The sequence below is a fragment of the Paroedura picta genome, chromosome 11 (assembly GCF_049243985.1).
Source record: "Paroedura picta isolate Pp20150507F chromosome 11, Ppicta_v3.0, whole genome shotgun sequence".
Lineage (NCBI taxonomy): Eukaryota > Metazoa > Chordata > Lepidosauria > Squamata > Gekkonidae > Paroedura > Paroedura picta.
The window spans coordinates 25,649,210-25,674,741 of NC_135379.1; the positions used below are offsets into that span (position 1 = coordinate 25,649,210).

The window sequence follows — 25,532 nt, forward strand, 5'->3', positions numbered from 1 at the left end:
AAGCAATAAGCGCAGGGTAATGTTTTGACTTCCAGCTGGAATGCTTTATGAATTAAAAGGTCATGCAAACATTTCCTCTTTAAATTGCTTGTATGTAAGCATCATTCATAAGAATCACAGAAATACTGGTTTTCTATTCCTGTTGGGTCATATTTAGGCTTGGCTTCTCTCCTCACTGGAATGTATATACTCCTGTGCATTTGTGTGTGTGCCTGTGTGTGTGAAGGTAGTTTTAAAGATAAAATACATCTTGGCCACCACATATTTCAATGTTTTGCCAGCTGCACATGTGGCTTGCTTCGCAAATGAAATGGTGTTTTAAAAAAAACAACTCAGCAATCTACAAGTCAATACAGATAACATCAGATGCAGAAAATTGCTCAAAGGCTTTCCATAGTAACAGTATTATTAGATTAAATATTTGAAGATGCTGAAAGAAGCATTGCTTATAATACAAATAACTGCTTGTTTTTGTGTTATTCCCAAACAAAAAAAACTAGGTTGGCCTCCAGGTGGCAGGAGTAAATTGTTAGAGCGACGTTGTTGATGATGATGATGATTTATATGGCACTTTGTGTTCAAAGAACTGCACATGTAATATTCTACAAAAACAACAACCGTGGGCCATTCCCTTATTGTAGGTAGAGAATTGAAGAAAAGATGTAGGGAGGTAGTAACCAAGGCAAAACTCCAACCAGGGACATCTTAGTTCTTAGTTCATGCTCCGAACACAGTTCTCCTGGAGACTTTAACGTACAACCATATATTTTGTAGCGTAGCAGCTACAACACTGAAATATCTTGGAAATATCTTGGAGCATTTCAATGGCTGTTTTTTGTGCAGCACATGATTTTCTCTTGGTGTTCTTATCCTGGGAAAGGGGACCTGTCTCAACACACTCACACACACATTTCAAGCTCTAATTCTGCCACCGTAACGAGATCTGATCTGCCATCTGATGTCATCGTAACGAGGATTACAAAAGAGAGGCTTCCTGTGCATAGTGTATACAGCCAGTGGGGTTAGTGTGTTGGACTAGGATTTGGGAAATCCAGGTTCTAACTCACATTCTGCCATGGAAGGAGGGTGGGGTAACTGTGGCCCACTCACATGCTGATTAAGACACATCATGGAATAGGTTGACTGACATATGAAGTGAAAAGCCCCAAGACATATCTAAAGAGGCCATTGCTGCTGCAGGGGAGGAACACCGACAGGGACCTGGCTGGTGGGAGAGAACTCCCAGCCCTGGCATTCCCTGGGCTGTATGTGTTGGCATGGCAACAGGGGCGTGGCTGAGCTAGGCATCAATTAAACAGATGGCCTGACATTGATCATTGACCACAAGAGGGAATGTTCAGCCTGGAGAAAAGGAGGTTGAGAGGGGACATGATAGCCCTCTTTAAGTATTTGAAAGGTTGTCACTTGGAGGAGGGCAGGATGCTGTTTCTGCTGGCTGCAGAGGAGAGGACACGCAGTAATGGGTTTAAACTTCAAGTACAACAATATAGGCTAGATATCAGGAAAAAGTTTTTCACAGTCAGAGTAGTTCAGCAGTGGAATAGGCTGCCTAAGGAGGTGGTGAGTGCCCCCTCACTGGAAGTCTTCAAGCAAAGGTTGGATACACACTTTTCTTGGATGCTTTAGGATGCTTAGGGCTAATCCTGCGTTGAGCAGGGGGCTGGTCTAGATGGCCTGTATGGCCCCTTCCAACTCTATGATTCTATGATTCTATGATCGGTCTCTTTTCCCCCTCAGGGCGCCTGAAAACGCTTGCATTTCCAAGGGGCAGGAGAACCCAACAGAGGCTGACGCCCAGGGGTGTCACTCCATGTTGCCTCCCCCCCTTTTCAACCTGCCATTATGTCCAGGATTTTGGGCTGGATAGCCAATACAACCTGTTGAGGGGCAGGCCGTGATGGGCTGCCTTGTGGTCGGCTGACCACAAGAGGGCAAATTTCTCTTCCCATGCTTGCCACTCTCAATGTTGAATAAAGGCTGTGGCCAAATATTTTACGCCAAATTATAGTTGTCAGTGTCTTCATTAGGTGGTCAATATCCCCTGCAAATGAAAATATCATTGTTTTGCACATATTATTTTAAAGCCTGGCACAGCAGAAAACTGCTGTGTATTGAATGGGAGCCAGTTCACACAGTTATTTTCACCTTTCATTGAACAGTCTGAATCTGTGCTTAGAAGGGATACATATGGGGGGAAAGGGAAGCACGAATGGCAGCCATGTCTATGATTACCGTGGCTGGAAGAAAATGCTGCCTTGATCACATGACTGCTGCCAGGTGTATCCCATCCACCGCTTGCCTTTCCCAGGTTCTCCATTTGACCATGAGAGCGAAAATGGTCAACAAGGTTTGAATCTTACACAAAAGAAATGGATGTTGTAACATTGTTCTTGGGCTCCTTGAAAAAGCAATGTCAGAATCTAACAATTCACAATATCTTTCTGGTGCTGTGAGCCCGGGGTGGCTGTCATTTCTACAACCAGCGCCATCAAAAAACATGTAAAAAATAATCAGCGAGGCAAACATAATTTTAAGTGTAAAATTCTATCATGTTCATTTTCAACAATTTGCTTAAAACATTTCTTTCCCACCATTTCCCAGTTCGGCCTCCAAAGCAACTCATGCAAAAAAGTTAAAGAGGCAATTTTAAAAATGCCAAACCAAATCAAAACAATGGGAAGTTGTTCAGCCCTTAATATCTCTATCAGAGAAAATGGTAAAGCCCTTTTGTAAATACCTTCTGTGACAGTAATTCTGTCTCCAGATGGAAAACTTCCTGTAAATAAGAAGGAGTCTTCTCACCCATGGGGATGAATTTCTTTTTGTGGTACTCCCTGATATTTCCATTGAGCATATGGACTGTGCCTATAAACTTAGTAGGTCCCTTGAGATGTACAAGGGGATTGAAGGAACAACAAAAGGGAAAGGTCATCCAGATGGAAGCCTTGAGCTTTGTGCAACAATTTTCTTTTTCTCTGTTTCAGCTCCACTGGAAACATCAGTGCCACGTTTTTTGAAATTAGTAGCTACTTTAGGGACTCTTGTGCATGTTTATGCTAAGCCTGGAAATGTATCTTAATTACCCTGTTTAACAAATATTTACATAATTCACCCACAAAGAATGCAGATCTGTGGTTGGGACATTTAGTTGCAGCAAATAAGTAGTTAAACGTTAACGCCAGCATGTGAAGCTGATCCCACAATGTGTATGCATTTTTGTTTGTGTAAGCCCCAAATGCGTATGTAGCCAAGAGAGATAGTTGGGTGACAGCCAGGCTATTCAAAATGAAGACTGGAACTGATATTTGTTCTTAACTTGTACTGTTTTATTTCCCCACTGTATGCTTTTTAGGTTAACATTTTAAAAATGGTTTCAATTTGTAAAGGGACAGAATCATAGAAATAACAGGCGGGGGTGGGTGGGTTTACAGTGCCATAAGCAGAACTATACCCTTCTAAATCCATTCATTTCAACAGACTTGGCTGTAAGTGTGCTAAGGATAGCACAATCCTGTCATTCTGCTCTCAGATGTAATTCAGCTCTTCCTCTCCAAAACAAAAGCTCGTTCTAACAGGATCTGATTTAGCTATCCATACATCAACACAACAGTTCCCCAGAATTCCTTTACTTCATTTATCTAGGCAAGGTAGTGGTGGAGTGGCCATTAAAGGTCCAATATCTTAGACAGCTTCTCCCAGAACCCACCTTGCTCTACCCAGAATCCCCCCACCTTATTCCCCAACTCTCCATGGGACATTTGGCAACAGCCTGTGCATCATCTTCTGGCTCCAGCGATGTGCTCCTGTTTTGGCTGGTCAGTGGCTCTCCACCCACTTAGGAGCCCTTCTTGCCTTGTTACCATTAGTCCCTCCATAGGAAGCCCTTGGCCAAAGCAATTTTGGCTTTCTGTTCAGAGGGGCAGTAAGGAAGGCTCATGTCATAATCTGAAAGAACAAAGCAAAAGATAATTTAAGTAAAAATGCAGTAAACACTTTTCCATCTGTTTATCAAGCTTAGTTTCATTACAGGGACAAGCTCTTGGACTGCAAATTTTCTGAAAGAGTATTAAAGATATTTTTGACTGGTAAATTGGTAATTTAAAAAAAAACCTTTTGAACATACTTCAAAAATGCTAGTTTCCAACCTCATCTCTGACAGTCATATCATTTTTTCTCAAAGAACAAAATGGCATTTGAAAGTGTTTCAAAGGAGGAGATAACGAAGGCAAAGATCTCCTTTTGGAAATTCCCCACTCACAAAGTCACTTACAGCCTTTTGGAACAAAAATGGCCCCAATATTGACTTACAGCTGTAAGAAATCCTGGCACAGCATCAGACAACTGGATCTTGCCATTGACTGACCCACCAGGCAAACCCCATGTAGCCCCATGTTCATCCCCCAGGTTAATAAATGAACATCGCCTGGCCTAAATAGGGCCTCCAGGCAGTGAGAAATGTCCAAATGTCAATTTTTGTGACCCTCCATGGCCTTCACAAACTTATCCAACCTGTTGGTCATCTTTCTCCTTGCCATGTCAACTGTTCCTGGATATTTGGCCCCTCGCCAGCAGCGCTACTCCAGCCAATCCAATCAAAGCTCATAGGCTGGGCCGGGAAGAGGCAAGCCTGCACTTTCGTGCCCTTAAAGCTACCCTACCCATCACCTTCCCACATGGCCAGCCCTCCCTTCTGGGTCTGGCCACCATTGTCACCATGGCCTGAACTCCTCCACCCCCGTGCAGGTCTGCAAATGGGTCCATGGCAAGTCAGGCCCCCCCTGCTCCTTCATTGTGGACTAATTGTGGAATAGTAACATTTATATCACCCTGCAATGAAGTGAGAGCATACCTTTATTTAGTTTCTAATAATCTTTTGTTGTTGTTGTTGTTAGGTGCAAAGTCGTGTCCGACCCATCGCGACCCCATGGACCCCATCCTCCAGGCCTTCCTGTCCTCTACCATTCCCCAGAGTCCATTTAAGTTTGCAATAATCTTTAAGATTATTCTAATCATCTTTGCCTATTGCTTCATTTTTTTTACTAATGAAATAATTGAAGTTATTATAATATTGGTAGTGATAATGTTACTCACTAATGCAAAATCCATTACTTCTGCGTGGAATCTTGTTGTTCACTGTTATTTTCCTTTCTGAAGTATACAAGTGTCAGATGTAGACGCAACAGCATGTCCACAGGCCATGAATTCATCCCAACATCGGACGTCAGAGATGGTGAGATGAAATTTGGAAAAAGTTTTGAAGTGCATTTTGTCCACCATGTTTTCTGAGGTGCAAGTAGGCTTGGAATGTTTCTTGTTGCTTTCCTCCACACCACTGACTGATGATGAGCTCTCTTTTTGTATTGTTCTGGTACATATAACATAAGTTGTACAACGCAATGTTTCTGGTGATTGACATTTGCCAAACTATTTCTTTATCACAGCAGCCTGAATTAAGAATTACACAGCCAAACTACTGACTTGAAGGATTTTCTTTTCTAATGCTAAAGATCCCCATTTCCAGAAGTCCATGCCCTGCAGTGTGGGAGACCTCATGGCCTACAATTACATGAAATGGGTTGGTAAAAAAAAGAAGCAGAAGTGCCATTTGACCTCTGAAAAGACTGTTCTGGGCATCATAGGATCTGCATAGACAAAAGTTAGGCGGGATTTGTATAAAGAAAGGAATTGGGTGAGTTGGAGCACAAATAAATTGGCGGAATTCAACTCAATATGATTGTGTCAGTCAGATCTTCGATTAAGTTGAATCCTGCAGATCCTATTCTGCTAGCATGAGTGACAGAGGAAGGCTCTTTCTGCCAGAGTAAATTATTTTCAGCAGATCCAGCCTCTTGCCACGGATGGTACACACAAGAATATCAAATAAGGTTTCATTGAGATGCCTGATTCAGTCCACAACATTTCACAAGTCTTTTTGCTGAAAAAGCCAGTAACTGTGCAAAAAGATCAGGGTAATATGCTGACACATTGTGTTGGAACTAGAGTGCCTAGATTGCAGTACAGTTCTTGGAACAGACTCCTCATGTACTTGTACCCATAGTGGGACTAGAAAACTTCATTTTGTTGTCTTATTTGAACCCTCTGGAAACAATTATGGCCTCATTAATAGGTTCCTGGAGTTGTTCAAGCAAAGTCAGCTTTATTATCTGGGAAATACAAGACATTTGGCTAGTTGCTTGGATGTGGAACAGATCTTCTGCAGTCCTTCTGCTTGTTTGTCTCTTGTCCTCTGTGCCTCTCAGATGTAGCACATAGCTTGTCAAAATGATGTCCACTGAGAGATTTCATAAAGCTGTCAGCTAAGTCACTGAAACTGCTACAGTGAGACTTCAGAACCAGGGTGCTAACCCTGCTTTTTGAGGCCCCAATGTTCCATGCTCTGGTGTGCAATTTGGTCCCATATGATTGGTGACAGATTTTGTCTGCTAAGTACCGAAATATGTATTTGGAGCACCTACATTCCCTCCTCCCCTCCTCCCATCTTGAAAATGGTCAATGGATAAATGACCACAGTCAATATGATTTAACCCTCCATCTGAGCCTGTTGCCTCACAGGAATGTATGAAGAACCTCCTGGAGAAGCTGCTTTATGTATTCCAGGTATACGACTCCCCATCTGGTACAGTTTATATCATCATATCTCTGAAAATATGGCATATGGATGCATGCAGGAGGAACCATGCTCATCTTTTGACACTCAAACAGAAAATGAGGATTGTTTACTATGCTGTTTTGCAAAAATGCTGTTAACCATGTCAAGGAAGTTAACCATGAATAGGGTTTTACAAGCTTATCAGTCATTATATTTACACAGTTCTGCATTAGTCAACAAATTCTTCCCTGTTATATATGCAGAGGGAAAAGAAAAGGAAGTCTGTGCAATCTGAATTTCCTCCTGCTACAAACCCCTAAAAGAACCAGAACATTGTCATTTTAATCTCTAAATCCTGATTGAATCCAGGTCTTCAAATGTGAATTTAACTTCTTAAACAGAATATTTGTATTCAGCACACATTAAATTAAGGCGGGTGTTGTTTGTTTGTTAAACACCCTATTCACCAACTTTGCACCCACAATGTCTCTTCCTAAGTACATTTCTGATAAAAGTTGTTCCAGACTATCACATGCCATGATTTGTATCTGATATGCTTCAGAACCAGTTCAGTGTCTGGAGAACAATAAACAAAATCATCTGCATTCTCCCAAATTACCTGGCTCTATCTCTAAATTAAATTGATTTTCAAAAATTAGAATAATAAATTATGAAGAAATTCATTAACACAAAACTAGAAAGAAATGGTATAATCCAGAAAAATGACCTTCAAAGCTAATTCAAATCAGGCCCCTTTATCTTACCCATGGGACTAGTATCTTCTGAGGGATTTCCTTGAGGATGAGGATGTTACCACTGAGGTATTCCACTGGTACCTTAACAGAAAAAAGTCATGTTATTGGAACACATTCTATGTGGGACTGCCCTTGAAAATGGCTTGGACATTTCAGTTGCTCAAAATACAGCAGCCTTTGTGATCTTGGCTTGAACATGGGAGCATTTTACACCCATTCTGTGCTCCTTTCACTGGCTGCTTTTTTCCAGATCCAGTTCAAGATGCTAGTGCTTATTTTAAAGCTTCCAATGACCTGGGACCCCACAAACGTGAGGGGTACATGTATACATCCATGTGGCAATTACATTCCACACAGCAAGGCTTCCTGGCTATCCCTCCTCTATGCTCTGCCACAGTCTACATGTAGACTTGCTTATTTGCCACGGAGAAAAAAAGCTGCATGTCAGAAGACTGTGTATATTGGTCAAATAAACATGCTTTCCAATAACATTTTTTTTCTTATCATATCTTAGCTAGATTGTGCTAGGTTGCTTATATGACTTTAATATATTCATGTTGTATCGCACAATTGTTTGTCTTAGATTACATTTTGAACACTTAGCAGTTTTTCCCCCTTGAGTTCCACAAGGGGCTAATGCAGTTCTTGTGGCTCTTGGCTGAAGATTTTGTTGGGGCACTTGACACTTTTTTTGAGTGATTTATGAAAACTCCAAAGGAAAATGACGATTATTTCAAAAGCTTCATTTATTAAAGATTTCCTTTACAAAGTACAATCAATGTTTTGTGTAAAGTTTGGGCTGTACACACAAGCTTGGAAAAGAAAGAATGCCTTGACCTTTGCAATTTGATACAGAGTTATGTTTAATCTATTTGTTTGACAATTACCAGGGGTAGTCAAATATTCCTGGTCGCATTAAGGAGGGATGAATGTTGGTACTGAAGATTAAAAGGTCCAGTTTATGAACCCTAGCTACTCTCCATAATCCAGTTCCTTTAAGACAATTATACCAAGCTGATCAAGCTACCCTGGAATATACGGCATGTGGCTAACAGCTGCAGTGAGTCAAAATGTCATACACATGTATAATGTTCATGGTAATAAACCGTAAAAAAAATGAATGGTAGATCTTGTACCAGATCTTGTACCAGAAGAACAGTTTTGCTATTATAAAATAAGATCTGAGGAGCAAGGTTTAATAAATTCCTATTAGCAGCAAGTTGATAGTAAATGCAACATAAGATTTGTTTTGTCTGTGGTATAAGGACTTTCCTTAGCAGACGCTCATGCATTGTTCACTCTCCAAACTCAATTGTCCGCATGTATGATATATTTGTGGGGCAACAAAACAAAAATAGAGAGAGACAAGAAAAAAAGCCATTTATTGTCATGAGTGACTATTGCCATCAGCTAATATGATCGCATTGCTAAAAATGAGTGAAAAGTAAAAATGCTGTAAAATAGATATATACAGAGTTAAAATATATTTCTCATCCACTAAACAGTGTTTCTGTTGGCACTGTGGCTTTTAAAGTCCTCCGCCCTCCCCGAATATTAAATCTATTAAGAACAATGGCATTTTCAGTGCAAGCTAAAGCAAAAATACCTGCCCATTGTCACTGAAATGACAAACAAAACTGGAATGTTCCAAAGCAAGTTAGGGTGGGTTTGTTTTGTTTTGTTTGCTTCTGCTCACGAGGCACCTTTAAGGCTTGGCACTTACTGAACTCATCTAAAAAAGACTCCAAGAGAAGCAGAAACCATACATCCAATTTTGTTTTATTGCCAGAGTCACTTGCATATGTCAGTAATGTCTGTATAAGGATTGCCATGTTAGCATAACTTTCCTGAGAATGGAGCTGTGACGCTTTCATGCTTTATCATAAGTGCGCATGCTCAGAGCTGTGATCACTGTCATGGCTGTCATCATTTGCTAGAGAGTCCCCTGTGTGCTGGAGGTTGGCTGCACCAATACCCGAAAGCTCTGAGGGGAGCAGTGTGCCCTTTTTCACGTTCACCAGTTCCTTTTCCCGTGCTGCAGCCCCTTGCTGCCCCCCTTTTACCCGCTTCCATTTCATCCGTCGATTCTGGAACCAAACTTTTACCTTTGAATCAAAACAGAACAAAACAGAGTCATTTGTGTGCCCTCTAGTGCCACTGACTAGTGGTCAGTTTGCATGTATTGATTCATTTTAATATATACAGTCTTAATATTAGCTTGTTGACAATATTAATAAGTCGGTATTGATAAGTTCACAAAAAGTCCAAAGACAAGAAAAGGTGTATCCACTTGAGTGCACAAAGTGCATAGAGAAGAGGGGAGATGAAAAGAGAAAGAAGATGGCAAAATTTGGCACTCTGGGGCAAACAGCCAACTGTACCCATATGGCAGCCTGCGTTCTTTATGCAGTATCTTGCCAGAGCACTCCACATCCCAATCTTAGAGTCAGTACTGGAAGACTGAACTTGGAATGTGCCAATATGAATAAACTTTATGTGAATTTTTGTGGGTTTCTACTGGTATATTTATAATTTTTGTGTGGTCATCTCAGCTTCCTTTTCTGTAACAGCTGTATATATTACCAAGTATTTTATAAATTACACGTAAGTACATTTTGGAGCTAACAGAAAGAACTCAAGAAGCTACAGGATCTTTTGCTAATGTGCCTTCATAAATATAAGGTTCACTGACTTTTCAATCAATGACAGATTGGTCAACATGGTGATAACATGCAGAAGCACCAGGCATTCATTCTGCACAACTGGAATAACAAAGAGAGATTATTATTTGATACACCATTATGTTCACTGTAGAACTGCAATGTCCATCTTGTGGCTTTCTAAAAGGAAAGCTGGATTGGAAAGTCTACAATGTATATTAAAAAATAGGGCTTTGGTGGGTTGTTGGGTATAGTAGATTTTTGTTTCTGAGCTTTAAAAAGAACAGCCACAAGTGCATAAGGACAACATGAAACACTATCCTGCAGAGGTAACAAAGCTCTCATACACCTGTGTGCTAAAACTGAAAATGAAACTTCACAGGGCAAGGATGGGATTTGAAAATAAAGATTAAAACTGTCATTAATAAAATTCAGATTGGTTGGCTTGTTTTGTTTTCAGGTCACGAGGCTAAGAAAACTAAATTCAAAAATCTCAAAGGAGGGCAGGAGAATTCCAGATTTCTTAGAAAATACTAAACTGGCACATCCTTGCTGCTAGACAGCCCGTCAGAGCCAAGGAAGCAGGCTAGTAAAATAAAACTAATATAAGGAGGAAAGTATTTATTGCTAGCTACTCTGATGTTAGGAAATATTGTTACGCCATCTGTCAAAACCTTTCCCAAAAACAATGTCAAAGGGCTCATAATGTTTGTACTATTCATGCAGTTCTTTGTGGTAAATAATATATGTCATTTTTCACAATGAATTTCCCCTAGTAAAATAGTGGTGTGTTGCTGGTGCCAAACACTGTATTAAGTTATAATGTTTAAGACTATGGCTCTTATACAAATCTAGAAACTTTCAGTGCGCTGCAGATTAGTCTACATACATTTCCTCATAAGAGTGTTATTCTCTCTCACACACACAACATGGGAGGGGGGAGATTAAATTATTCAAAGTCAAGATTAAATTCTTGAAAAGCACTCCTAGAACAATGTAGGAGAAACCTGAAATTATTAGATGATATGCGGACAGTATAACTGGAAGGAACTTGGCACTGTATTTGCACAACTCTTACAAGATTTCATTAAAATGTGGTTCAGTACAAAAATTATGAACCCAGTATACAAATTATATATCATTTATCTTCATATTTAGTTCCAGGATATGACTGAAAGACTTATGATAGGTAGGACCTAAGTCACTCTGGGGTCTGGTTAGCATTTCAATAGAGAACCTCTTAGGAATCCCATACTACATCACTTTGAGTTCATTATGAATGACAGGAGTAGATATAGATCTAATAAATACATACATTACCTGTGGAAATGAAAGTAGCAGGAGGAAGTCAAGAATCATGTAAAGAAAATGTGATCAGCTGTGAAAATGCATATTAGTGAGTTCTGCAGTGTGGGGCTGTGCTAGAGTATTTTACTGTTGGCAAACCATGTCAATAGTGTGAGCCTAAACAGAGGTTGTCAACCTTTGGATAGGGCCTGGGGATCTCCCAAACTTACAACTGATTTCCAGGAAGAGGTTTCTGGGAGTGTTGCAACATGCTAACATCACCTGGAAATGATGTTGCCATGTTGGAGACATCAGGGAGTAATGCTCTAACTTTTGGGACAAAATTCTATGGTCTAATTTGCTTCTAGCCATAGAGTTTTACCCCAACGCCAAAACATCACTCCTCTGTCACTTCTGGGTGATGTCAGCATATAATGTTAATACACAGCATTTTTCCAGTTTGGAGTACATTTGGGAGGGAGTTTGGGTGGTCACGGTCTGTCTGGAAAGCGGGGGACTCGTTCTGGGACCAGAGGACCTGGCAATCCTATTTTCAGACCACAAAGATTAATTCCCCTAGTTAAAACGGCTGCTTTGGATGGTAGACTTTATGGTATTATACCTTGCTGAGGTCCTTCCCTTCCCCAGCCCCACCCTCTGTAAAATCCACCTCTCAGATTTCCAGGAATTTCTCAACATGAAGTCAATGGGTTTAAAATGATTGAATTCTGGCAATCTTAGAATGGAACTGTAAGATAGCTACATTTGATCTTTCAGGATAAAGAAAAGGTAAAAACTGAATAAACCTTTAATGTTATAGAAACAGTATAGCAGTCTAGACAGATCTTAAGGAAAAAAACACTTTAAGGCAATATCTTACCAAGGGAAAAATGAGACTGTGAAATCCTAACTGCTCTCTTATTTTCTCACTGCAACTGAGAGTACAAATATGTTTGAGTAATTGTATTTTTATTTTAGATTACAGTGAAATGGCAACAAGAATGGAAAAATAGATAAAACTGCTTGAAATATAATAGGCCCAAATTGCAAAGGTCATATGTAAGAAGAGGTGTAAATTGGCAAGAGCCTGTGAGTCTAAGGAAGTGAGTAAGCCTGAGGGAGTCTAAGTCAATCTAAGGGAATCTACTTTGGCCAGCAAGGGCTGGAAGACAGCATAAGTTAAACCATCTGAGCCGTCCTCTAAATTTAGATGCCTTATGGCAAAATTCAGAAGTAGTCTATGTAAGATGAGACAACCTTTTCTCTCCAAGCCCTTCTCTTCACTTTCTATTTCCATTACACTTTGACTGTGAATAACAAAAGTCAATTAGCCTGCTTTCTCTGCAATGACCTTGCACTAAGATCAAGGCAACATAAGAGCAAGCAAAATAGTATAAATCGACTGAATTGGTTGTAATGTACTCTTCATTTGATTCAGCACTACATGGGTAAAAGAGGAAAAGGGCAAGAGGAAAGCCATAGTACAATGGCCATGCTTATGTTTCCCAGAGTTCAGTTCCCAAATCCTGGGTAACAGAGGTAGGGAAGACTGAGAACCTGGAACTGTTGCCAGCCCAAGAAGTGAGCCTGAGATCACTGAAAGAGGCCTTTTGCTGCGGCAGGGGATCTGGAGCAGGAAAGGACATGCCAAGATAGAGGCTGAGCCATCTGTCCTTATAAGGAATGAGCAGCAGAAGACACACCACCGAAGCAGCTTGGATTGCACATGGCTAGACATGAGTGTGGGCCACCTGACTGGTGAGGCCTTGGGTAGCCAAAGGATGGGGGGGGGGCACAGAGGCTGTTTGGACAATTTGCAGAAGGGAGTGGGCAGCCAGCAAGGTGTCCCATAAAAATGCCCAGCGGGGGCCAAAAAGGGAAGAAGAGGGATGAAGACATCCCAGGGCAAGTCAGAGAGTTCCCAGGGGAAGTGAGGAAGTGCTGTGCCACCAGGTGCTTGGCAATCTAAGATTGATCAACTGGGCTGTGGGGCCACATTTTTCTTGCCACAATTAGTTGGAGGCCTCCCCTGTATGGTCTGGTGCATATGGGCTTATTTGAATGTGCAGTCAGATGTGCCATTGAGAGTCTGCTCTTTATTCATAGGGATGGCAGATTGAAGCATGGGGAAGGTCTCGTGCGCTGGCCTCCACAGGTTCACGAGCCCCCATAAGGGGCTGTATGGATATGGAGCTGGATCAAAGGATTGCATTTCCAGGTGGCATGGGAACCAGATGTGGATGCCCAGTGGGTCCACACAGTTGCCATGTCCCATAAGCCAGCAGGCCATTACATCTGGGGATCCAAGCTGGCTAGCCAGTGGAGCCCCTTGAGGGGACCTGCCTTGTGGTTGACTGACTGCAAGAGGGCAGGACCCCTTACCCATGGTAACATATGCTCAATTGGAAATTAAAGGCTGTGGCCAAGATCATGCCAAATAAAGCGTCCAGTGTTCTTATTGAGGTGATCAATATCCCCCCCCCCAAAAAAAACCAAGAGAACACTGGGCCAGCTTGGACAATGATCTAAGTGAATATAAGACAATTTCATATATATGCTCAAGATCACCAAACAATCATATGTAGCCTTCTAGAAATATGAGCTACATACCTTCCTTTGTATACTTGTCAATAAAGCCCTTCTGCATCCTAACAGCATGCCTAGGTCATGTAGAGATACACTATTAAGATAATTAATGGTAACAACCAGCCATTTTCATCAGCCGCATTCTGTCCATATGCAGAAGAAATATCTTGAACTTTGGTCCCATTACCCTAAAAGGTCAAAATTTGGATCACGATTCTGTCTTCAGTTTCCTGAAATGACCTTTTAAAAATTCTGAATATTTTCAACTGAAGGAACCTGATTTAGTTCCAAGAAAGCTATAGTTTTAGATGAGTATTAGAGAACTGAGAAGACCTTTAGCATGAATGATCTATCTGAGAAAAGTCCTGGAGGGGAAGTGCAATCTATATTTAGTTCTGTCTGTTGTGGCTGTAGTCCACAAAACCTTATGCCAGGATAAAAAGTGATTTATCTTTTAAGTACCCTGACAAATGTGCCTCTAAACCTGGGATCCACTCCCCAGGGCACCTGCACTGGCCCTCCAACTGTGTTCCTCTTCCATGCCTTCTCACTCTTGCTGTCTCTTAGATCTCAGTCCCCAGAGCTGCCATCCTTGCCTCACCTTCTCTTGGACCCTTTATACACGGTGACTGCTACAGCGAGCGGTCGCCATGACATTGTGGCGGGGTGGGATACTCCCCCGTATACACCCAGGGGGAGATGCCCTGGCGTAGCATGCACATGCATGCTTTGCGCCAGGCTGGGATGCCCGGGACGCTGCCTGGCAGTGGTAAGGGCAGGGAGGCAGTGGCAGGGGCAGGAAAGGGCTGCAGCGGACCAAATATTAGCATTCCTGGAGGAAACTTCAGCCCTTGACTCATTTCAGTTCAGTTTCTGGCCTGGCCATGGGGTGGAAATGGCACTAGTTACCCTGATGGATGACCTCCAACGCCAGCTCGACCGAGGCGGGTCAGCGCTGCTTATACTTTTAGATCTTTCAGCAGTGTTTGATACTGTAGATCATGAGCTCCTAGCTCACCACCTTGCCGATGCCGGGATAGAGGGGACAGCTCTGAAATGGCTGATCTCCTTCCTTCAGGGTTGAAATAGGAGCTAGAGTATCCAACCGTCAGCAGCTCACATGTGGGAACAGTCCTCTCTCCTATTTTATTTAACATCTTCATGCGCCCTCTTGCTCAGCTGGTTTGGAGTTTGGGACTGGGTTGCCACCAATATGCAGATGACACCCAGCTCTTCCTCCTGATGGATGATTGCCCCGATTCCCCCCAGAAACCTTAACCAGATGCCTGGAAGAAGTGGTGAAATGGCTCAAGCAGAGTCATCTGAAGCTCAACCCTACAAAAATGGAGGTCCTGTGGCTAGGTAAGAAGGGAGCAAACGAGGAAGTGCACCTACCCAACCTGCATAGAGTGCATCTAACAGTAGCCCACTCCACCAGAAACCTGGGGATGATCCTCGACGCCTCCCTTTCCATGGAGGCACAGGTCACAAGAGAAGCGAGGCAGACCTTCTACCACCTCCGCCAAGCCAAGCTACTAGTGCCCTACTTGGCACCAGAACACCTAGCCACAGTGATCCATGTGATGGTCACCTCTAGATTAGACTTCTGAAACTTGTTCTATGCAGGCCTACCCTTATCCTTGATCCAGAAACTGCAACTGGTGCAGAACACAGTGGCCAGGATTCTTACCAATACACCATGGAGATTTCAAATCTGGCCCATACTTCAACAACTCAACTGGCTCCCAATTGAATTCCGGATCAGGCTTAAGGTTTTGGTTCTTACCTTCAAGGCCATACACGGTCTGGGCCCAGTGTACCTAAGAGACCATCTCTCTGCCTATAGCCCCAAAAGAGCATTACGCTCTGCCACTGCCAACTGGCTAGTGATCCCTGGCCCCAAAGAAGTACTTCAGTCCTCAACGAGGGCCAGAGCTTTTTCTGTCCTGGCCCCCACCTGCTAGAACGAGCTCCCTGAAGAGATCAGGGCCCTGCCTGAACTTCCACAATTCCGAAGGGCCTGCAAAAGGGAGCTCCTCCACCAGGCATTTGCCTGAGACCGACAAGAGGTCCCTCCTCAGACATCCTCTCCATGGCCTGAACCAGTCTGTCCTCTTTAAGAGCCTTGGCTAAGTTGTGTTATTTAGATTATTGTTGTTGTTATATTTGTTAATGTTATATATTAATTCGTTCCATGTATCCCCCATGTTGTATGTAAACCGCACTGAGTCTTATGGAAGGGCATTATAGAAATGAAATAAATAAATAAATGAATAACAAATAAATAAATAAACAAACACCCTCATTTTTTTCCCTTTGGTTTCATTCAACTATATGAGGTCTAGAACTAGCAACTTACATAGGGTACTTTACTTAATATATTCCTGGTTTCACAGAAGCATTATTTTGAGCAAATCGTATATGCTTATCTAATATGTACTGCATAAGTAGAATTATAAAATTGAGTTTGAAAAATTCCTGGGAATATGAGGATGGTGTCTGGTCTGGGGGGAGTTTTGGGAATAGAGAAATCTCAGATATCATATTGTATCCAGAGCATAGGCCAACTCCTCTAACTCCTTCCAACCTTGTGAGGCCACTTCCACCCACCAAAATTCAAATTTAAAATTTTCATCTTGTATCAGCCCCTCTATGTCCTTTTTATCCCTCTTTACATTGCTTGTAGCTATCTGTAAGCATATATTCTGTATGTCATACCAGTCCTTTGATCCTAAATAACTGCAGTCTGCCATCCGCTTATGTTCTGGTCAACTTTTGAAAAGTCTCAAAGGTTTTTTTCATACTTTTCTCAGCATAAAGGGGAAAAATGCTCTTTAAAGAACCACAATGGATGCCAAGCACCAGCAATCCCATCCCATTCTCAACCTCCAGGTGTCCGCTGGTTCTTAGCGTTTTCACAAGCAACAAACAACCAGTGTCTCTTTTTAGGGTTTTCTGTAGAAGTTCTAGTACATCCACTCTAAGACCAATTATGCACGCGGCTAGAAATCCTGGATGGCGGCAGCAGGGCAGCCCCGATTATGCACCCTGTTGCCACCATTCCAGGCCTGGCCCGGTGCAGCGCCCCAGAAGACCCGCAACAAAGGAACACAGAATCTTCCACGTTCCCTGGGATACCGCGGGTGCCAGCGGGGGCTGGGTCAGGCCAGCCCCATGCAGAAGTGGAAGAGCTAGGCCTTTTGACCCAGTCCTTCCTTCAACCTATGGCGTCCCTGGAGGGACACTGCATGCCCCTGTCGGCATCGTGTCCCGGCGCAATGCTCGGCAGCAGCCTGGCGTGGCTGCTGCCGTGCATAATGAGTCTACGACTCTAATTCGCATTTCCTGATTCAAGTAGGAGGTTTGACTAGATGCAAGGCAGCTTTCAACTCTACTATACATTTAAAGATATTTAATAAGAGCAAGAAATCTTCATGGATTGATCACCTTTACAGATTAATAAAATTTGATAAAGTTGTTATGTTTCCTTGACAAATGTTGCTTTTATAAAAGAACCAAAATTGTCATTGGTTAATGAATATACATAAGTGGGTCAAAGACACAAAGACATAATAATTTGTATGTGTGTTTGAAGGACATGTAGAAGTATACACTATGTGTTGTTTGTGAATGCCATAAAATCAATCTGGCTCAGTGGTATAATATGACAAAATAATGGCACTTAAGTGAACCTGGATCTTAAAATTATTTAAAGCTGGCCTGTAAAACAATATGCATTTTAAAATATATTAGCTAGCACATAAAAAAATAAAACTCTGATGAAGAAATGTTAAAAGCTTATTGCTTTGGAGGACTGGGCTGGACTTCAGAGCATGGCCCCAGCTTGTGGGCTCATCAGGGAGCCCCAAAATCAGACTGTAGCTATCGATTTGAAATACATAGTACCATCTAAATGGTGCTCCTCCTGAGACTATGAAGCCCGGAGCCCAAAATGACCTCATTCTCATATCTTACAATGCTGAAGTTTGAACAAAAACAAACACCCAAGCCAGTATTGAGCTGCATTCATCATTAATGTACTAAATATAACGACCTGTGGAGGATGTTTCATGTGCTATTTCCTCTTGAGATCAAATTCAGGGAGATGAAATCTGAACTTCCTTTGGATTTCATGAAGTGTTGATAATGGAAGTGATACATGATCTTGCTACATTTTAGAAATAGGAAGGATGTGTGAATTCTGCAAATGAATTATTAGCCTATCCCATACAACAATCTTGTATGTTTGAAATTGCCAAGATGTCTGCTTGAATATTAAAATATATATTGAGAAGAAAGAGAATTGCCAGAATTTAATAAATGGTAATTTGTAAAAAATAAATAAATAAATAAAACAGTGATGTTTTATTTCCATTTCTTTAGTCTATACCTAATGTTTGGAGCAAAAAAGACTTTAATAGCTGAAAATTTTGATCTGCATAATAACCAATATAATTGTGGCTGTGTTTGGTTTCCAGTATTGCTGTAAGCAGAGTACTGTTCTCAATGGATGTAAAATAGTGTGATTCTGCTCAGGACTGCACTGCAAATCCACTGAAATACTGGTAGAATTTATTTTTCATTTATTTATTGACAAAATTATATCCCACCTATCTGCCTTTGTAAGTGCCACCAATGTGTCTAAAAAAAAATTAAAACACACATAGCACTTGATAGCAACACATAACACTTGATAGCAAGAGAGCATTTTGGGCTGGAATAAGACACAACACACCATTGTTGGGTATAAGCAAGGCCACAGCTTTATTATCTCCCCATGGGAGGGTTGGCACAGCATGGGAGAGGGAGGCTGACCTAGCAGTCAGCAGACTGTACCAATACACCATGGAGTTCAGAGGTGCGCTGGTGATCTGCACCATTCCCTGTTGGGAGAGCTACTGACGTTCTCCACTAAGGGAAGTGATCTATGTGGGGAGCGAACTGGGCACAAACCTCAGTTGGCTGCACCCAGGCCACCTGGCAAAACGAGCCAGGTGTCTGATCACACACTGAACTCCCTGCCAACAGGCTCCATCCCATGAAAGCCTGCAGCTGTGACAAAATATTAACCATGAAACACACCTCAAACACGGCCACAAGGCTGTTTCCACATCAACATAAGGGTGGGTGGGACTGAAGCTGCTCCATGGCATGCTGAGGCAAAGAGGACTAAATCTGCACACATGGTGCCTTTATAAGTGCCTCAGGTCCCCCCCCCCCGCCCCCATGGACACTGTGCATGCTGTATGTGTGCAGTGCATGCCACGAAAGGGCTGTTGGGGTGGTCACATCCGTCTCTAACCAGCCCTACACAGTGTCAACTAGCAACTGCAGTAAGTCTTTGCCACGCTCTATATTTAAAAACATTAAAACCAACAATGAAAACTATATAAATCGACTATTTATACTGTTAAAATTTATACATTGCTTTTCTAAAACATTTCAATCAAGATAGTCCACAGAAACTATTATCAATCATTATAAAAGTCCATATAGTAAAATACTATGTAGTTATTCCAGTTTAGGACCACCAGAATCAAAGAGGTTAAACTGGACTAACTCTGCATTGGATCACACTGCACTGGGTCTATCTCCTGATGGACAGATGGATGGAAACATCTGATGGATGTTTGGAAGCAGTGTCTGGATGCCTCAGGCAGAGCCATCTGAAACTGCACCCCTCCAAAATGGAGGTCCTTTGGTTGGGGAGAAGGGATCAGGATCAGGAAATGTGCCTCTCCTGCCTGGATGGGGTGCAGCTTATGCCTGTATCTGCAAGCAGGAATTTGGGGGCAATCTTTGATGCCTCATCTATGGAGGCTCAGATCACAAAGGTAACACAAATGGCATTTTCCCATCTGCACCAAGCTAGGCTACTATTGCCCTACCTGAGCCTCCAGGGAGGGCAGTATATAAATATAATAAATAAAAAATACCTGTTCTCAGAACAATTGGTTACAGTGATCCATGCAACAGTCACTTCCAGACTAGACTTCTAGTAACTCACATTATAGGGGCCTTCCCTTATCTCTAACCTGGAAATTGCAATTGGTACAAAATACGGCTGCTATGGTCCTCACAAGGTCATCTTTGAGGGTCTATGTCCAGCCTGTGCTGAGGCAGCTTGGTTACCAGTTGGCTTCTGGATCAGGTTCAAGGTCTTGGTTTTAATATTCAAAGCTATACATGTGTCCTGGGTCCCACATCTGAGGGACCACTTAGCTCCTTCTGCCCCCCCCCCACAGGGCTCTTTGCTCTGAAGGTATGATTTTGCAGCCCCTAGGAGGCACACCAGACCTCGACCTGGGCCAGGGCCTTCTCAGTCCTGGCCCCGACCTGGTGGAATGAGCTCCTAGAAGAGCTGAGGGCCCTGACAGAGCTATCAGTGTTCCACAGCAGCAGTCCCCAACTTTCATCTGGTCGGGGACCGCCTCCAGGGATGGGGGAGAGCCAGCGGCCCGGCTGCCACAGTTGCTCATAAACGCGCATGCCCAATTGCTGAACATGCATGTTTTGGCCACCAGGTGGTGCTAACACGCATGCGCAGAGTTGCCGCACATGCACGTTTTGGCCAACAGGGGGCACAATGCACATGCGCGGCAGTTCCGTGCTTGCACGTTAGCGTCGCTGCCGTGCCGGCTGCTGTGCTGGCTGCCGCGCCGGCTGCCGCGCCGGCTTCTTTCCCCCCTCTTGCTGCAGGGGGGGAGGCAGGCGCGGCTGCTGGCGGCCCGGTATGATGGCCTTTGCGGCCCGGTACCGGGCCGTGGACCGGGGCTTGGGGACCCCTGTTCCACAGGGTTTATAATACAGAGCTCTTCCTCCAGGTGTTTGGTTGAGGCCAGTCTAGAAAGATTGCCTCCCTATCTCTACAGCCCCCTAGGTTGGACATCGCCAGTGAACATCCTCCGGGTTACTGGTGCCTGCTGTGTCAGGGTTTAAGAGATGTCATGGGGGATGCTGTAGATTGTTGTAGTAGATTGTTTTTGACACCAATATTGGTTTATGTACTGGGGTTTTATGTGGTTTTTAATGTTTTTATGTAAACCACCACGAGCCATCCAGACCGAGAATGGTGGTCAATAAATATTATATCGGATTTTAATATCACTGAAATGTATGACATTCCCAATTTCCCATCTGAAGTTCCTGCAGAGTCAGGTGCATTGAGACAGCACACCTGAACTCCTGTAAGCTGAACTACTGTGCAAAACTTTGTGCTGTCTGCTATTGTATCAGACTAACAGGATCGATATAAATAGTGAAGTAATGGTGGTGCCGAACCAATTGTTATGTCAGAAAGCTTAACTTGTTTGAGCTACTGATTTATTTGGTCCCTATAGCAATCTAAATGCTTTACTTCCTGTTCAACTTCCAGTGTTGGCACTACTGTAGCGGAGGACAGCTGCTGTATGGAAGAGTTCCAAGACCAACACATTCATTTCCTTGGAAATCAATCCTGTTGATTTCAATAGAAGTGACTTCTTAAGTACATATGCTTTTTCTATTATTATTTCACGCTCATCTCTCCCAACCCACCAAACACCATGTAGCATTATATGCACAATAAACCAGTGGTCATGAAAAAATGGGTGCATCTCTACATTGTAAGCTATGACAAATTGCTCTCAAATGAGTTGAATGGTATGCCCAACTGGGATCAGTGTTTCTGACAAATGGTTCAGAGACAAACCCTTGGCCAGGGTCACAGGGAAGGAAGGAAGGAAGGAAGGAAGGAAGGAAGGAAGGAAGGAAGGAAGGAAGGAAGGAAGGAAGGAAGGAAGGAAGGAAGGAAGGAAACTAACTCAGATGCACCTATTAATGACTGACATTTATTTATAAGTAATAAAAGGTAAAGGTAAAGGTATCCCCTGTGCAAGCACCGAGTCATGTCTGACCCTTGGGGTGACGCCCTCTAGCGTTTTCATGGCAGACTCAATACGGGGTGGTTTGCCAGTGCCTTCCCCAGTCATTACTGTTTACCCCCCAGCAAGCTGGGTACTCATTTTACCGACCTCGGAAGGATGGAAGGCTGAGTCAACCTTGAGCCGGCTGCTGGGATCAAACTCCCAGCCTCACGGGCAAAGCTTTCAGACGGCTGCCTTACCACTCTGCGCCATAAGAGGCTCTTTTATAAGTAATATGTACATGTTATAAATTGTACATGTTATAAATCCCATTAACTAAACTAGGTTCTGGATTATGGCAATACATATAAGAGTATGTTAGCATTTACTTAAGTATTTCTGTATGGGTGGGTTGTAGGTTTGACATGGACATAACCTGGAGAAAGTTTAACATTTAATAAAGCTGTTTCCTACCATTTTTGAAGAAGTTCTTATGTAGTTTACCATCACATTCTGATATTATTTTAAGCATACATATATTCTGATGGCCATACAAGAGAAATTATTATAGCATTGGCAATTATCTCTATAGCACCAATTATGGATTAATCTGTTAGGTACATCTGATCACTGGCATGAGAGAGCAGCTTCGTATCCCTTAGTTGACAACTCAGTTAGCACCAGATTGATGATTAAGCTGTTGCTTAAATTGGTTGAAGAATATATGACCTCCTAGTGAACATCTCCTTGGGAGCAGGCACCAGAGAAAAATCTCTAGCTCTGTCTAAGGAATGTGCCACAGTAATCATGGGACAGGATATAGGATGAGCACTTGGATTAGATGTATTATGTCAAGGGTCCAGGCGGCACAAAGGTAACTGTCTGATCAAAGCTTTTACTCTCAGGGTCAAATGCAAGGTTCACTTCAACCCAGGTGGCTCCCTAGAATCAATGAAGTTGTATGAGTTGTATGTCTGTGGAGAATTCACTTCAGTGCTGTGAAATGAAAATGGACAGATTTTTAAAGAAAAAAATTACAGGAGGTTTTACTTCTTCCCTAAAATAATAACTTCATTAAGATCCAGAAAAAATATGTTTGTGTGTGTGAATGTGTACCTTGTTTAAAAGTCTCTCTTAAAGGCAATTCTAGCAGGGAACAGATGGGATCAGATCTCACATTCCTTAGTCAAAACGGCAGGAAATGGACGCCATACTAAAAAACCAAAATATAAAATATAAAACACAAAACCATAAGTTTTGTGATCTGCCCTTCAAATAAGGGGAATCCCAGCAACACATTATAAAATTTTCCTACATAGAAGGAACAAGTGAAATATCCACCCTGTCATTAACTAAAGATTTTATGATCATAAAGTCACAAAAAATGCCAGCTCAGGGAATGCTTGTATTACTGCAAGCGAGGGAATGCTTTCAAAGTTCACTAGAGTTTTATCCTAAATTTAAGAGAGTTCTGCGAAACTGGGGGAAGGGAACTCCCCCCATGACTAACTGAAGGGATTATCCATGAAGGAAATCCCACTTTCTCTGTGGGCACATGCTTTTGCTCATAAACTCAAAAGCCATAGTAATTTAAATATTTTCTACAGAACTGATGACCATAAAAAAGACAAAGGCAATTTGGTGTTCAAGGGAGAAAATGAAAGAAAATCATACTGTTGATTTTTAATCATATTTATTGTAGCGAGCTATTTATATATTTTTTCATGTTCTTTCATAACAAGATATTGTTAGGTTGGGACATTCTGATTTTGGAAGGTTACAAAATTCTGCTTGTCATTCATCAAACCTCACTGCAGCTGTTTCTGCTGTTCTTCACACTGTAGGACAGTAAAAAATTTGGATGGAATTTCTTTCAAGATGAAGTCAAGAATGTAAAAGACAAGCTCACAAATCCATGGAGAATATACAGTTACTACTGAGTTGAGTTAGTTGTTGTTTTTAAAGACTGCTTCATCAAACAAGATTGCCAGCTAAAATATAAAGTGCTATCAGATGAAAGGTAGGGCTTGGTGAAGCATACAGATGTGAGCTTAAATTATTTTAAAGGGTTTATACATGTTCTACATTGTTTAGTGTTCACTGTGCCTACATTTCTTCACTCCCTAGCTTATATCTCTACCTTTAGGCATAAAGATTTCTCATTGTTTCTTTTTTTGTTGTGGCCTACATTATTTATCTTTTATACCTCATCAGTTGCCTTTAATTACTATCAAATTCCACATGAAAATTGACAACTATGAAAGGGAAGACTGTCCAGTACTTTTCCTTTCGCCTGTTTCTAACATTCTTCTACCACTGTCTTTCTCACCCACTGTGTCCTACTCCTTCCCTACATCAGTCCTTCCCTTCCTAATTGAGTTCCCTGGTCCTACTCCACACATGGGAAAAAGAAGACTGGGTGGGTCCCAACTGTGTTTTGCTTAGAATGCTGTACAGGCCAAGGGCAGGAAGGGAATAGTACTGGACTCCTTTGAATTTCACTGTACCGGTACCCAGTTGCAACTGTCATGAATTTACATTATAGGCTGAGTACTAGCTATGCCCCACAAAATCAATGTGAAGAAGACCCCAAGGAACCTTGGACCCCATTTCTATTTAAGTATAGGTTTGAGGGGAGGAATGATTTTCTCCTGCTTTATCCTCAGTTCTTTGACCAAGTAGTTGGTTCTTATATGCCACTTTTCTCTACCCGAAGAAGTCTCAAAGCGGCTTACAATCTCTTTCCCATTCTTCTCCCCACAACAGACACCCTGTGAGGTAGGTGAGGCTGAGAGAGCCCTGATATTACTGCTCAGTCAGAGCAGTTTTCTCATTGTTATGGCAAGCCCAAGGTCACCCAGATGGTTGCATGTGGGGGAGTGCAGATTCAAACCCGGCTCGCCAGATTAGAAGTCTGCACTCCTAACCACTATACCAAGTAGTGCCTATGCCCAGTTCTTTGAATGTAGAGACTGACAATCCAGGAAATTACCACACATAGCCACTTTTTCCTACCCTAACTCAGAATGACTAAGAAACTGAAGGCCAATGTAAAAGGCCAAAGGCTTTTTAAATATATGTTCATACAAGTCAAATATTTTTATTATCATTTTGAAGATATAGAATAATGCCTACATGTATGCAGTCAAAATGTATCTAGAAAATTACCACCAGGAATTTGGGTATTAAAGAATAAAAGTAAAATGTGGACAAAATGATTGTAGGTTATTATGCAATAGAAGCAGGAAATAATTTTCAAACCAGCATTGTAATATTTTGCACATTTGCATAGAAAACCAACAAGGAGAAATGGTAATTCTTTACATGAAGAAAGGGCCATGTTACATGTTGATGATATCCAGTTAGAAAGATCTCAGGTAACAGGGCTTGGGGAAAGCATTTCCCTGCCTCACATCCTGGAGACAATCTGCCAGTAAGAGTTAATACTGAGTTAAATGAACCAATGATCTGACTATTTTAGGGTAAAGGTATCGCCTGTGCAAGGACTGGGTCATGTCTGACCCTTGGGGTGACACCCTCTAGCGTTTTCATGGCCGACTCAATATGGGGTAGTTTGCCATTCCCTTCCCCAGTCATTACCATTTACCCCCCAGCAAGCTGGGTACTCATTTTACCAACCTTGGAAGGATTGAAGGCTGAGTCAACCTTGAGCCAGTTGCTGGGATCGAACTCCCAGCCTCATGGGCAGAGCTTTCAGACTGCATGTCTGCTGCCTTACCACTCTGCACCACAAGAGGCTCTTTAGGAT

The 25,532-nt window shown here is 42.2% G+C and overlaps 1 protein-coding gene across 1 annotated transcript in view; it reads right to left on the reverse strand.

Annotated features, from left to right (window-relative positions):
• Positions 1 to 8,113: 8,113 nt before the first annotated feature.
• The window catches only part of MEOX2 (mesenchyme homeobox 2), a 77,475-nt gene continuing 60,056 nt past the window's right edge, over positions 8,114 to 25,532 (reverse strand). The window contains exon 3 of the mRNA XM_077304723.1: positions 8,114 to 9,491. Within this exon, the coding sequence (XP_077160838.1) occupies positions 9,267 to 9,491 (225 nt within the window). The 3' untranslated portion in view covers positions 8,114 to 9,266. The remainder of the gene's footprint in view (positions 9,492 to 25,532) is intronic.